This window comes from Micropterus dolomieu, linkage group LG23 (genome assembly GCF_021292245.1).
Source record: "Micropterus dolomieu isolate WLL.071019.BEF.003 ecotype Adirondacks linkage group LG23, ASM2129224v1, whole genome shotgun sequence".
Taxonomy (NCBI): domain Eukaryota; kingdom Metazoa; phylum Chordata; class Actinopteri; order Centrarchiformes; family Centrarchidae; genus Micropterus; species Micropterus dolomieu.
This window is the reverse complement of record NC_060172.1, coordinates 1,448,263-1,463,088: the sequence shown is the minus strand read 5'-3', so window position 1 is coordinate 1,463,088 and position 14,826 is coordinate 1,448,263. Positions and strand designations below refer to the sequence as shown.

The 14,826-nt window shown below is 38.7% G+C and overlaps 1 protein-coding gene across 1 annotated transcript in view; it reads left to right on the top strand.

Moving 5' to 3' along the window:
- The window catches only part of LOC123962961 (leucine-rich repeat-containing G-protein coupled receptor 5-like), a 51,995-nt gene that overhangs the window by 5,175 nt on the left and 31,994 nt on the right, over positions 1–14,826 (top strand). Inside the window, exon 3 of the mRNA XM_046039463.1 lies at positions 11,958–12,029. Coding sequence (XP_045895419.1) covers positions 11,958–12,029 — 72 coding nt within the window. The remainder of the gene's footprint in view (positions 1–11,957; positions 12,030–14,826) is intronic.

Sequence of the window (14,826 nt, the reverse complement as noted above, 5' to 3'; positions counted from 1 at the left end):
AATCCTTCATGTCTTTGTAAGATCAGTGTAAGTTTTAATGACTACATTTCTGTGAGCTCTACCCATTAGCACACAGGGCTGCTCCACTGCATGGCGTGCCTTGGGGAAAAAATGCTCACCAGAAAAGATTAAAGTTTGTGATTTGTATTTAAAAAATGCTAAACTTTTCTGTTTGGTCCTTTTTTAACCAAAGTGTCAAGTGAAGTTTCAGTGTTTCCACTTGATTGTGAACTCTTGTTAAAGCGAAACACTAAAACTAATTCAAATCCATTTCACCTCACAGCAGGTGACCAGCCTCGATACCAGACATGTTTCAGCTCTGGCAAAACCATTACGTCACTGTGTGTGTGTGTGTGTGTGTGTGTGTGTGTGTGTGTGTGGAAAGAAAACCTGCCCGTCTTGGCTGTGGTCTAAAAGCAGCACAATGTCCAGGATTTAAATTTCACTCTCATTAAAGAAAACCTTCTTCTATTCAGAATAGCCGAGTGTGTGTCTGTGTGTGTCTGTGTGTGTGTGTGTGTGTGTGTGTGTGTGTTAATGAAAGCACTTGCCTTACAGTTTGTCTAAGACAGGCAGATGGACGCACACACACAGCGAGAGTCGATCAAAGGTTCTTTGTGTATTTATTAAAGCTTTAATCAGGAATAGAATCCAACAAAACATAAAGGGGTTTCTGTGTATTCGTGTGTATTTGTGTGTGTGTGTGTGTGTGTGTGTGTGTGTGTGTGTGTGTGTGTGTGATGGTCACCAGTATCCCAGACTCCACTGCAAACTGGTCACCTTTGCATGATGCATTCAGGTGGTTTTGCAGGAAATGAGCCATGTGACCAGTTGGTATCGGCAAGTGTTTGTGTTCAGGTGCACGTCATTGGTGGAAACAGTATTCAAATCATTTACTTCGGTAAAAGTAGTAATAGCACACTATTAAAATACTCTAACTAAAGTAAAACTTGCATTTAAGTGTGAAAGTACTGGCAACAAAAATGTAATTAAAGTATCAGAAGTAAAAGTACTCACTGGGCAGAAGGAACCATTCCAGTGTGATATTTTAGAGCATTATTAAACGGTAATTTCTGTATTTTTAACACTATTCTCACATATGTTGGTGTACAAATGATTAGTGTGTGCAAAAAGTTTTGAATCTGTGCAGTAGATGCTTCAGCCGGTAGCTGAATCTTCTGCAACGTATTCCTGGCGTCCACAGAAAGAACTTCTTGCTGCCAGCGACAGGCTCAGACTGTTACTCCAGGTGTCTCACAGCATCATGGAAAGGATCCCTACGACGGACTCCCGGTGACCCCCTTTGTTTTTAACAGGAAGTCTCGCTCAAGGACAGTTCTCACTCTGCAATGTTGTGAGAGGCGAGTTGTTGAAAGAAGACGATGGTGGAAACGTGAGTCGGAGTTGGAGAGAGGGGTTTGTCGTGTTAGAGTCACGTAAGGAAATAACGTCTCAGCAGTTTCCACCGGCGTCTTCCTGCAACTCTTACATTGCACATGTCGCTGTAGCCGTCTGAACTGCACAATTATACTGTAAATCACTTTCACGAATCAGCCCCTTAAATGTAGTCTCCCATCATGTTGCCTGGAACAGCTTTGTCGCAGTGTTTCTGGACTTCCTGGGCAATCACAAGGCTGAAAACTATGTGGAGCTGGTTGAAACTTTGGTGAAGAACTACAGCATAATAGGCTGTAGGATTTCTCTTAAAGTCTCTATCCTTGATGCTCATTTTGATAAATTCAAGAAGAACATGGGCGCTTACTCGGAGGGGCAGTATGACGAGAACATGATGGGGGGGTGTTGCTGACTCCTGAAAGATATTTACAGGATAATCATAAATCTCGGGGGGGGGGAACTACTCACTTTAAATCTTTTGTATTCATTGTAGTGGGAACTTTAAAACTTATTTTGCCACTCTTGCAGGAATGAAGTGCTTTGCAAAATCCAGTGAGGCGTTTTGAGATCGGCTCAAAACTACGACAGTTACAAAATAAAATGTCTCCAGCTGGAGTCATAAATATGTCTTACTTACACAAACCGATCTACTTTTAAATTTCCTATTGCTGCACGTCAGAAAACTGTTGCTCCAAGTTTTTTACTGCAGCACATGCTGATGGTGCTTTCACCATATTTTTACAACAATTAGCTGCGTTTTACTTTACCTAGTTCACAGAGCTTAGCTCATATTAAATCACCAAAAACGAACTATAATGACCTCCATCTGAGACAAATAAATAAATAAAATGAAACTCAAAGGAAAAATTAATATAACTTATGAATAAATTATTATTTCTGACTTTATGTGAACGAAAAGAAAGAAATTCTCCCGTTTCCTTATTGGATATAGGTAAATTTCACAATATCCTGGTCACAAAAACAACGTTTGTGGTGAATTTGAGGCGTAAGCAATTAGGAAATAACACTTACTACCCAGGAAAATTTCTCTGTAAACAGACTGATGCCTTGAGAACTTTTAACAGAAAATGAGACAGTAACTGATCTCAGACCGATGGACAGACATCAGGGAGAGTCAGTTTACAAACGCCTTCTGTCTGTCTGTCTGTTTGACCTCCGTCACTCTGAATACTGCCATCTGTCAATGCCTTTTTGTGTGTGTGTGCGTACACTAGCTGCATGCCTAAGCAGAGCTGTCTGAGGTCTGAATGGGCCTGTAAGTCTCTATTCTACCTCTGACTGACAGCAGGAGCACAGGAATGCATTTAGCCTCACTGTGATGAATGAACCGATGTGCATATGAAGGATTTTATGGCCCCGCCCCTTTTGGCAGCCATATTGTACTTCCTGAGCTACGTCAACAACTTATCTGATTGTTTCATTCCCTCGTTCTCCTCAAGTCATCTGTTTACACTTAACTATCTGTATGAACTGTTTAGTAGAGAATTGTTTTTTGATATTTTATGATAGACAGACATATAAACCCGTTATTGTTTAGCTGACCTCTCTCACGACCTCAGAGGAAGACAGGTAGACTGTTAACCTGTGCAGGATAAAGCCTCATTACAGAAACAGTTCCTAACTGCTTGACCTGTCTTAACTTAAGTTTCAAAGATCCTCCTATTAAGGAAGCAATTCCTAACCTCGTGGCTGTGTCCTGTCCTATCTCAGTCTTATCTTAAGAAATCCTACCTAGAGCTGTAAACTGGATTCTTGAATCGGCACTCGTCCCATCAGGCCTGTATCTGTGTTCACAATGTACACAAGATTGTATTCAGCTGCGATAATGGACATGAAAAGACAAAGGGGTAAATTCTAGCTTCGAGAGATTAGGTCGAAATTATTATATAAAGATTTGAACGGATGTGGTACATCCATCTAATTCAAATTGAGTTGTCTTGGCAGTCGATGTATAGCCATTAATACACGGTCCAGGAAATTTAAAGCATCGTCACAAACTTTGAGTAGCCTTTCATTCATAATAAATCATTTAATAGACTTTATTTATATTTCTTTATTATTATTTATCTTCATTGCTGTAAATGTGCCCGTGTTAGCCAGCTGGCTAATTTTTTTAACTGCAGTCCTTTGGCGAGATGTTTTGAAACCGTTAAAGTGATAAAAATAAACAGAACAAAGACATCAAAACGCCTTAAAGACTCCAGCTAAACAAGAATTCTCAAGACAGAACATAAAGCCATGCAGAGCAGCATCAGCTCGATAATACAATAACAAACACCATTTCAGCACAGATGCAAGCAGCAGCAGTGTTCGTGTTGCTCCCCATATTCACTGTAATTGCCATACAAGCCTCACAAAAGCGGTGCTGCCATATATAGCGGTTATTTTTAATTTAGGAAGAGGCGTATGCTAGTGGTTCTCAAACTGGGGGTGGGGGGGGGCAGTTAGTCAGAGCTGGTTAATGTTGCTCGGGAAAGGAAGTTTGGGGTCCCCTGTTGGATCTGCTGCCCCCGTGACCCGACCCTGGATAAGCGATTTAAAGCCTGATTTATACATCTGCGTTGAATCTACGCTGTAGCTGGACGTGCACCTTCCAAAAAATTTAACTACACGTCGCAACAACACGGACTAAATGTAAAGTGCATTACAAATAAAATGTATTATTATTATTACAACCCCCTCGAAATGACTAGCGTTTCACCATCAGCATTTGATCCATTCGGTCGATAACATTTGTAACTTTTAGAATATCTTTTACTCTCATTCAAGTCAGGGAAGGGCTAAAGGCCCATTTATACTCCTGCCATGCATTTATACTTGTGTGTAGGTGTGTCCATCATTCTGCAATTACACCCCCAAACGCTAGTCAGCAGTAGCGCTGCAGCGTCCACCGTGTTGACTTTTGCCGGCCGAGCAGGCTAACTGCCCGGCGACCAACTATCGTTTTGGTGGTGCGACTGCAGAACAATGCAGACACCAATGCACAAGTTTAAATGTGTAGCTTACATCCTAGGCTCAACGCAGAAGTATATATCAGGCTTAAGATGGGTGGATGGAAAATTAAATACACTTTTTCTGGGGTGGAGGGGTGTGACAGTAAAACGTTTGAGAACCACTGGCCTATGCCATCCTCGGTTAGGAAATTCTTCAGTTCTGTAATAACTAAATTCTTATTCTTAGATAATATATTTTCCTTAGATGCAGTTAGGAAACATGTTTATGGAACAACACAAACACTTAATGTTGTCCTGGGATAAGAAACAAGTTTCTGTGATGAAGTCCCTGGTGTCTGAGAGTGAGAGAGCGTTAAGCTTTAGTCAAGGTTCAGATGAGCTCATGTCATCAAGAGGTGCCACCATAAACACACACTGAGTTCAAACACCACAGACAGGTAAACAGACTACCTGTCTTCCTGTGAGGCCATGAGAGAGGTCAGACAGACAGATATTGTAGAGATGCAGAATGGATGCTGCTTTCCTTGAGATAGTAATGTGTGAATAATAATATTATTATTTTAATGCCGGTCATCGTGTGATTACAACAAGATTTTTCTCAAGAAAATAAATCTTTTTTTGTACTTAAAGTAAGATTTTGAATGCAGGACTTTTACTTGTAATGGAGTATTTTTAGTGTTATGCAGCCAGTGGTTTCAGACAGTGTGCAGGTGTACAGTACAGGTGACCGTAAGAACCGCAGCAATGCTTCAAAGACGACTGCAAGCAAAGATGGATGTAAACCAGGCAAGTTTCAAACTTTTGGGAAAAACCTGCCTTGCAAATGTTATAATAAATGAAATGCATTCAGCACGTTTGTTAGACCTCAAGGAAACAACTCATGTGTGAGAAAAACTGAATGTAAACAAAAACAAGGAAACTCCACAGGGCACCTTTTTAAGGTTTGTTATTGACCACAAAGTCATGTTTTTAAAAACACCTTTAGATACGGATCCAGGAAGATATTAACATAATTAAATCTCACAGTTCCCCTCCGCTCAGAAGTTTCTTTAGAAGACTCTCTACAGTTTCAGGCTGCCAGTAGAGACTGTTTGTATCTTCAGATCCCTACAGAGCCGTTGTTTATGCTGTTGGTATCTTTTTCTTTGGGACGAGGCAGCACAGACTGACAGGATGGATCAGGGAATAAACCCCCTGCCTTCACTCGCCCCGGGGGGCCCCCGCTGACCCGCCCCGAAGCACTGAAATAAAGACGAAAAGAAAGAGTGAAAGAGGACAAAACCAGAGAGAGGCCTCGCTGTCACACTACGCCTCCCAACTACACAACTCTCTTTTCTTTCTTTCGGCAGAGTTTGTCTTTCTGCGGGCCGCTGCCATTTGAATAATCGTCTGATATCCATCAGTTTGAGCCTGAGGAGACGGAAAAAAGACAGGACACACACAAAGCTACATCTAACTTATTACCAAGAGGGGAAAAACACTCAACGTGGCTAATGAATTCGTCTTTTCTTTCATCCGTCTTGTTCTTCGTGCCTCTTTTTCTCCTGAGTCCACATAAAAAAACAAAGATCAGCTAAAGATCTGAACTTGTACAATAACATGGTTCCTTATTGTGGATCTGCAACTCAAACTGTGACTGGCTCAGGATCAGTGTAATACTTTGACTTATACTGGGAGAGGTCTAATGATAAAAAGGTTGTTTGGTGATTTCAACTTAAAGCAACCGAACTATGTTTTTAATATCAAATACTCAATGAATCTAAAAGAAATATAATTTTTTTCGATTCCAATTTTGAAAATATTCTCATACATTTTTTTACATATATCATGACTTTAATCTTTAAAATATTCAGACAAAATATTTGTCGAAATGTTATGACTTTATCTTCTGAATATTTTGACTTTGTCATAAAAATTTTACAACTTTTTACTTTATTCATGAAATATTATAACTTTTTCTCAAAATATAACTTTTTCTTGTTATATTGACTTTATTTTCAGAACATTAGAACTTTATACTTAAATATTACAACTTTTGACTTAATACTCAAAATATCACAACTTTATTTTCAGAATATTAGAACTTTGTACTAAAAATATTTCAACTTTTCTGAACCTTACTTACTTTTTTTGTTGAATATTACACCTTTGTTGTTTACATTTGTGACTTTATTCTAAATACATTAAATATATATTGAGAATAAAGTATAAAATATATTAAGTGTGTTTTAAATTGAGTTAATATCAGGTTTCTCAGGTATGATGGAGTATTAGTGACTTTGTTTCAATTACTTGTTAAATGCTGATTCATACGCTCACTGTGTAACTGAAATATGTTCCCTAAAAAAACGACAGATGTACACAGCTCACTGAACAAGTGATGAAAAACATAATAGAAACCCTGACGAGTATATTCACATTGCAACTGGAATTCGGTTTATCAGATAAATCCAGCTGTTTCCAAATTAAAAGCTCTGGTGTTAGAAAGCAGTGAAAGTCGGTGCAGAATAATCTCAGCATCAAACTGCTGTTGTTCATACAGTATGAGGTCATATGACAGCATAGGTTGTAACAAGCAGGGTAATCAGGGCTACGTATTTCCTTATTGTTAAATTTCTACCATCACCATCGTCATCCTGATCATTACATTGTTCTCTGAATTTAGTAATGTCCCTCATCTCAGGGCCGAAGGAAATCAACACACACAGCACACAATCAACCATAAGTCTGTGGTGGTGGAATAAAGTAGAATTCAGTCCCATTTTAGACTCAGTTATTAAATTTAAGAAAACAGACCAAGTGCAAAAATGATAAACTCATTAATTGAGTAGTGTATCATTAATTAATTAACTTGAAACATTTTTGATAATCAATAATTGGTAAAGCCAACTGGAGATGACGTTGATCTAATTCAGTTAAAATGGTAAATAAAAAATTGTAATATTGGCTACATATGATTTTAACAGTAGTTAACGGGTCACAAAGCTGCCATAACATTAACTATGCTAAGCTACCTATAATCTAATAGCAGCTTGGACTCAAAGCTAATGTAACAGTAGACGGACAGTGAGCCAACATCAGCTAACAGGGTAAAAATAACGTAACATTAGCTATGATCTAACATCAGCAAGACTTCCAATAATTCAACATTAGCTAACAGGGCACAGATAATGTAACGGTAGTATTGGCAGGTCTAAGCAATCGGTCAACCGACATCAGCTACCAGGGCCAAGCTGTGCTAAGCTACCAGTGATTCAACAGTCGCAAACAGGGCTAACAAGGCACAAAGCTAACATAACAGTAGAGAGGCAAAACTACCTTTGATTCAACATCAGCTAAAAGGATATGAAGCTAAAGTAACATACGAGTGGCAAAATGAATGGCATTCCAACTTCAGCTAACAGAGAACAAAGAGTACAATGCTATGCTAAGCTACCAGTGATTCAACACCAGCTAACAGAGAACACATGCTAAATTACCAGTGATTCAACGTTAGCTAACAGGGCACAGAACTAACGTAACATTAGCAGTGCTACGCTACAGGCAATCCAACTTCAGCTAATAGAGATCAAAGAGTACAGTGCTATGCTAAATTACAAATATATAAACTTTTGCTAACTGGGCAAAAAGCTAATGTTACACTAGCGGGGCTAAGCTAAAGGCATTCCTTCAGCTAATAGGACTCAAAGCTACACTTAGCTAACTGAGATTCAAAATAAGTTAGCAGGGCTATTTGCAAATTTAGCTGCCTGTCATTTCACATTAGAGGGTAAGCAGTTAGCAAGACAATCGGCAAGATTGTTAAATTGTCTTAACTTGGTAGAAAGTTTAATAAAATTCTAAAAAAAAGTTTTTCCATGCAGGTTTGCATCTAATAAACCTTTTAAAACTTATTTATGGCTTCAGATTATTCTCTCTGTAAATTATGTTGAAAATAATGAATAAACACAGGCAGTCTTATGTGTAAATATAAAGTTTTTTATTAAAGTTTAGGTTAAGATATGCGACCACATGTAGAGAACATTGCAGTCTGGGTAATGAACAACTCCACTGTCTGAAAACACACACTCACATATACTGTATATAAATATATATTGTGAGTGAGTTAGCTAATGAATGAAGTCAATGAAATCTGCTTTCAAGCACAGTAATACAAATCTGCGTGTGTGTGTGCGTGTGTGTGTGTGTTAAAGTAGTAAAAGCCAATCAGCCGTAACACTGTTAGTCTGGTCAGAGTGAAGGAACGTTCTGCTGAAATAAGTCCAAACAAACCTTGTCTCTGTGTGGACTACCTGTCGACAATGTTGTAAAGCTACACACACACATATATTAACAGGCTTTATGGAGTGTTGAGAAAGTTCCTTAACAGCCGGTATATTCAACCTGCAGACACGCCCTCAGTGTGTGAGAGAGACAGAGACAGTCTGTTTCCTTTCAGACCTGAGCCCTCCTGAGTGGAAAGACGCTACCTGCCGATAGTTATCAGTCAACACAAAGAGCAGAAAATAGACGGAGTCAGATAAGGAAAGAAAAGATAGGAGGAACAACGCCAGGGCTGCGCACTGACACACACACACACACACACCAAATGATGTCCCTGTTGCTCTGAGCCAGTCAGAAAACACTGATGTCACCTTGTTTTGACTTATTCTAGTGCTGGAAAGTAAAATTTCCACTGCGTTGTACTTGCACTCCACACAATTGTTATTTTTGTAAATGGAATCTGGTTCGCTTTGATGAGAGCGATATAGCGACTGTTTCTGGTTAAACTATTAAAAAAGGTCTCTCTCTGTAGTGATCCTTTCCATAATGTTGTCAGACACTTATAATAACAATTTGAACTTGTCAGTGGCAAAAACAAGCACTTTAGTGGACGTACTTTGATGAGGCGCAAGGATTAAGTTGCAGCCCTGTTTTGTTACTGTGGATTGCAGAGTGCTCGCTCAATACTGGACCAATTTTAAAGTACTAAGACATTAGTCACGGGGATGTTTGGTTTTAGCTACAGCAGCAGCACAACAAATGGTCAGAATACCTTTTGTAGAGACTGATAAATGGACCTTTTTGACATAGTATGTGCCTTTGTGGTGTTGGATATGGATAGACAGCTGTGGACTAGCCACTGCTTTTAATCCTTAGCCGCAGAGGTTGATTATTATACAGTTTATTACGACCCATGTTTAAATGTTTAGTGTGTAAGTTTTAGTGCCATCTAGCGGTTAAAGTAGCGAATTGCAAGCAGCAGCTCACGGTGCATTCACGTGCTCCTCGGATAGTCCCATTTCCCATGTTGTTAAGTCGTTCTTCAGACTTCAGTGTGTGTTCACGTTCTCTTAAGTCGGAATGTGGAATCAACATGGACGCTACTACAAAGATGTGTTGGATTATCATTATCAGACCTAATATGGGTTGGCGATGGAGCAGAGACACATGTCTTTGTTGTGGGAGATCTGGGTTCAATTCCCACCACAACAACTAATGTGTCCCTGACACTTGTCAGCTAAATGAGTAATTGTTATTATTTAATTATTTATGAACAATACGCAGACATTTCACTCTACATAGACAGCAAACTAACCGTTATAACCATATTACAAATTACATGTGTGCTAAATATGTATGTATGTCATTTTGCATGAATCAAAGTTCTGTATACTTCTTGATGTCCCATGTACAGGAGAAGCTACAGTGTCCGACACACTCTGTCGGCTCTTGTGCTAAATAACACGTGCGGTCCTCAATTTTTCCAAATTTCACTTCTTTTCTTACTTCTAAAAAAACAGATGACTACTACTACTGCTACTACTAACGTTACTTGTTGTTCTTCTTCTTATATGTATTCTTTTACGTCGCTGAACTGGTACTTGCCGATGCTTCAGTTTTTGTGGTTTTGGGCCACTTAACAATCAACCTATTTTGTCGTCTAGGTATGAGGACGTGTTGGTAAGTAAATGTTTGAATGCAGGACTTTTACTTGTAACAGAGTATTTCTACACTGTGAGATTACTTCTTCTACTTAAATTGTCTATAAAGATTCTCAGTCATCCAGGTCATAGTTATCCAAGCCTCTTGGAATAGAGACTAAAAGTTTCTTCAACCAAGTCCAGTTGCCCTTGTTTTTAACCCAACTTGGATACTTATACACTGCTGCAAAAGGAGGAATGACAGAATAACACCGTCTGAGTCATTCATTCATTATTTTATTTTCTTGCTTTCCATCTCTTTCCAGTAACTTCCACTCCCGTCGTGTTTCTCACTCAGGTGTGTGTTGACTTGTTCCTTTCACGGGCTCTTTGAAGGCATCATGAGGTCGTGTTTGTGTGATCCTACTGGAGTTCTGAGTGGATGCTTTGTCAAACCAAATGTTTTCATATGTGAAATGTGTGTTGAATGGTCTCTTTGAACATACCAGACTCTCTGTGGCTGTTTTTATGAACTTTGTCTTTTTAATAATTATCTTGAATGATTTTTTTTGGTTGTGCTAAAACAAAAATGCTACTATAAAATTTTTCACCCCCAAATGTTTAAATATTTATATGTATGTTTAGTCTGTTTATCTATTTATTTGTCACTTTATTTACTTCATACAAACATTGAATGTCTAAACCACATCCTGGATAAAAGAAGCGGACGTAGCCACCGTGATGTCACCCGTTCGTTTGTGGATTACCATTTTGGCCGTTGCCATGTTGATTTTTTGGAACCAGACATGACTATATTTGGACGAGTGGGTGGAGCTAGCTAGCATCTGTAATTCACCTAAGCTGTGATTTTAACCAGGATGCTAATTTTGACTAACGACAAACAGGCTTAAAACAAAATGTTTTTACCAGAAAAATGAACAGCTGACTCCTAATAAACTTTTTCAGCTGCACTGGTTTAATGTACACAGAGCACAAGAAAGCCCCGCCCTAAAGCCTCCCCTGCTTTCTGGTCTCTGTTCCTCTAAATGGGACCATAATTTACTAAATGAACATCATGCTGTGTTGAAGAAGACTTGAAACTAGCGACTGAGACCATAAACTCATCAGGAAAGTGTTTACTGAGGGAATAAATCAGCTGAGAAGTAGAAACATTTTATCATAGACTTCTATACAATCACACTTCTTTCTGCAGCCGGTGGAGTCGCCCCCTGCTGGCTGCTGGAGAGGACGCAGGTTTAAGGCTCTTTGGCGTTGGCTTCACTTTTCAGACCCAGAGGGTTCACACATAGTTTTGTTTTCACATTTTAACTTCATTTAAAAAAAGCTTCTGCGATATTTAAATTTTGCTTCTGGTCATATTGCGATTTTGATATTTTGATTAATTGTGCAGCCATAGTTATTTTAGTAACTTTTATTTCAAGGATTTCACAAATGTCTGAAATTGCCGGTGGAGTGGCCCCCTGCTGGCTGCTGGAGAGAACGCAGGTTTGAAGGCACTTCACTTTTCAGACCCGGAGGTTCCTGCTTGGTTTGATTGTACAGGTGTGATGGTAGAGAGACATTAACAGTCTCTCTCTCTCTCTCTCTCTCTCTCTCTCTCTCTCTCTCTCTCTCTCTCTCTCTCTCTCTCTCTCTCTCTCTCTCTCTCTCTCTCTCTCTGCAGTGATCTCAGTATGAATAATCTGACTGTGTTGTCCGGTGGAGCTCTGTCCAACCTGCACTTCCTAGAGGAGCTGTAAGTCACACGCACACACCTTCATTCCTTGCTGTTGTGTCATCATTTACTGTGTTAAGAGTTTAGGAGGTGACTTCAGTTTACTTCCTCCCCACCTGCGGAAATTCTATGAATCTCAGTGTGAATCAAAGTTATCAGATTTCCAGGTCAGAAGCAGAAAATCTTCATTAAAGAGACGCCGTCTGTTAGTTAGACACAGTTTTAGATACTGTGTGTAACACAAATGTGCCATATTTACTAGAAGACATCTCATTTTTTTGTATTTGATGGATATGTTTTAGACAATTAGTTGATGAATTGATTAATTTTGATTAAACTGTATCAACATCAAGATATATCTAATATATAACTTATTTTTTGGTGCTTTTCTTTTGTGATTGTAAGCTGAATATCTTTTCAAGCAAGTTAAAGATGTCACCATAAGGCTTCAGGCATTTTAAAGTTTTTTCTTTTACAAATTTATAGACCAAATAATTAGCAGATGAATTGAGAAAACGATCGTCTGATTAATCGATAACGAAAAGAGGTTAAAATAGAGTGAGGTTTGATACACACATGCCAATGTGAATGTAGATTGTAATCGCTAAGAAAAACACTCAAGATTGCAGAAGTGGATATAACCAATGCTGACATCTTTTAATAACTTGCATATTACACTGATATTATACATATTTGTTCATGTACTGTATGTATGTATATACATAACTAGGGCTGCAACTAACAATTATTTTCATTGTCAATTATTCTGTTGATTATTTTCTTGATTAATCGATTGTTTGGTCTAAAAAATGTTGATCAGTGCTTCCCAAAGCCCAAGATGACGCCCTCAAATGTGTTGTTTTGTCCACAACCCAAAGATGTTCAGTTTACTGTCATAGAGGAGGGGAAATAACAGAAAATATTCACATTTAAGAGTGTGTGGAGTTTGCATGTTATTCCTGTGTCCCCCCGGTTCTTCCCACCGTCCAAAGACATGCGGGCTAGGTTAACTGGGGACTCTTAATGTGAGTGTGAGTATGAATGGTTGGATTAACTTCAGCGGTTGAGTGAGTGAGAATCAGATTATTTTCTTTTAAAAAATGACTCAAACTGATTAATCAATTATCCAAATAGTTGAGTTTAGTAAACGAGTATTCTAAAGATTAATTGTAGAAGAAGTACTTTTAATTTTGTTTTACGGTAGACAGACTGTAACCATGGTTGGGCGATATGGCCAAAAATCTTTATCACGATAAAAACATTTCATATCATTCAATATCGCTAATTATCACATGTCAAATCATTATTTCTTTCAAGTTTTAAAGGCTGATTTTTGCTCCTGGCAGAAAATTTAATAAACCAGGTTGTTAATTATGAGGTTAAACTGTTCTTTATGGTCAGAATGGGACAAACACTTGAGACAGTGGATCCCTTAACAAAACAAAACAGAACATTCAGAACTATTATGATTATGAAAAATTTAACAAATATGATAGTTAATCTTGTTTCAGTCTCTTTTCCTCAACAAAATAAATATTATAATAGAAACATTAAGTGCTAATTTGTTCGCGGTTCAAATGAATTAAACCAAATATTTACGATATTGACGAGTTATTGAGCAAAATTATATTGAGATAATTATCATAATTGTAACATTACAGAGTTGTTGTTTTCCTTTAGCTTGAAATAATCCCATACTTTGGACACTTTCTGTGTTTTTTTTTTGTTTTCTGGCCGCTCTCTCTTCCTCCACTTTCCAAACAGCGCCGTACTAACTTGAATCGCACCATAAGCACGACAGTAATAAATGTCTGTGTGAAACAGTGCGCTATATAGTTAAATGGATTAAACGAAGCATCGATACAAAGAATTTGTGTCGAGGCTTTTTAGTAAAGGAATTATAAAGGAATTACTCGAAAAATCGTTTCAGCCCTAGTTTATTGTTTTTATTTTACTCTAATTTAAAATATGTATTTTTTCTGTGTGTGTAGAGCATAGAGGTGGCTACAAGTGCATTTCACTGTGCAATCTTATTGTATAATGATAATAATAATGCAGGCTTTCATCCACCATGTATGACCAAAGTCTGCCAGAGAGTGGCTTAATTAAGCCAGGAACCCTCATATTTATTTATAATTTATTGGTCATCTCCGAAAATACATACGTTTTACTGGACTGACTTGATAGTGTGTGTCTGCGTTTTCAGACCTCAGATATCTTCATGAACTCTGGTTGGTGACTGAAAGTATGGATGATACTTAGTGAGGGTGTCTGAGCGGGCGGCGAGCTCAAATATCTTTGAGGATACGACATGTGATCCCTCCTCACCTCCTCAGCAGTGTCATGTCATGTATGAACACCTTCACAACACTGAATCTCCCCAGACAGAAGCTGATGGACAAAATGAAACCTCAGTGCAGAGACAGCAGAGAGGTAGAGAGACCCAGCACCAGAGCTGGAGAGAGAGAGAGGGTTCAGCCTCTGAACAGCTGACCTCACAGAGACCTGAACATGACTCTGACTGCTGTTCTGCTCTGCTGCCAGCTATGTGTGTCTGTGTGTGTGTGTGATATTTGTCACTTTGGCGTGAGAAACGTCACTACGGCGATAGGACACCGCAGAGGTGCATGCTGGGTACATGCGGACTGGCTGAACTCTGTGTGGCCTCTAAAAACAAACAGACCCGCAGGACCCATTACAGCTCAATGTTTTCTACTGGTGTTAAAGTAAAGACCTACGGGGAAGTTCATTATAACTGATTTCATACTATTGATATGTCACGATTAGTAGGGGTGAGACGAGATGTCGTGCTGTGATG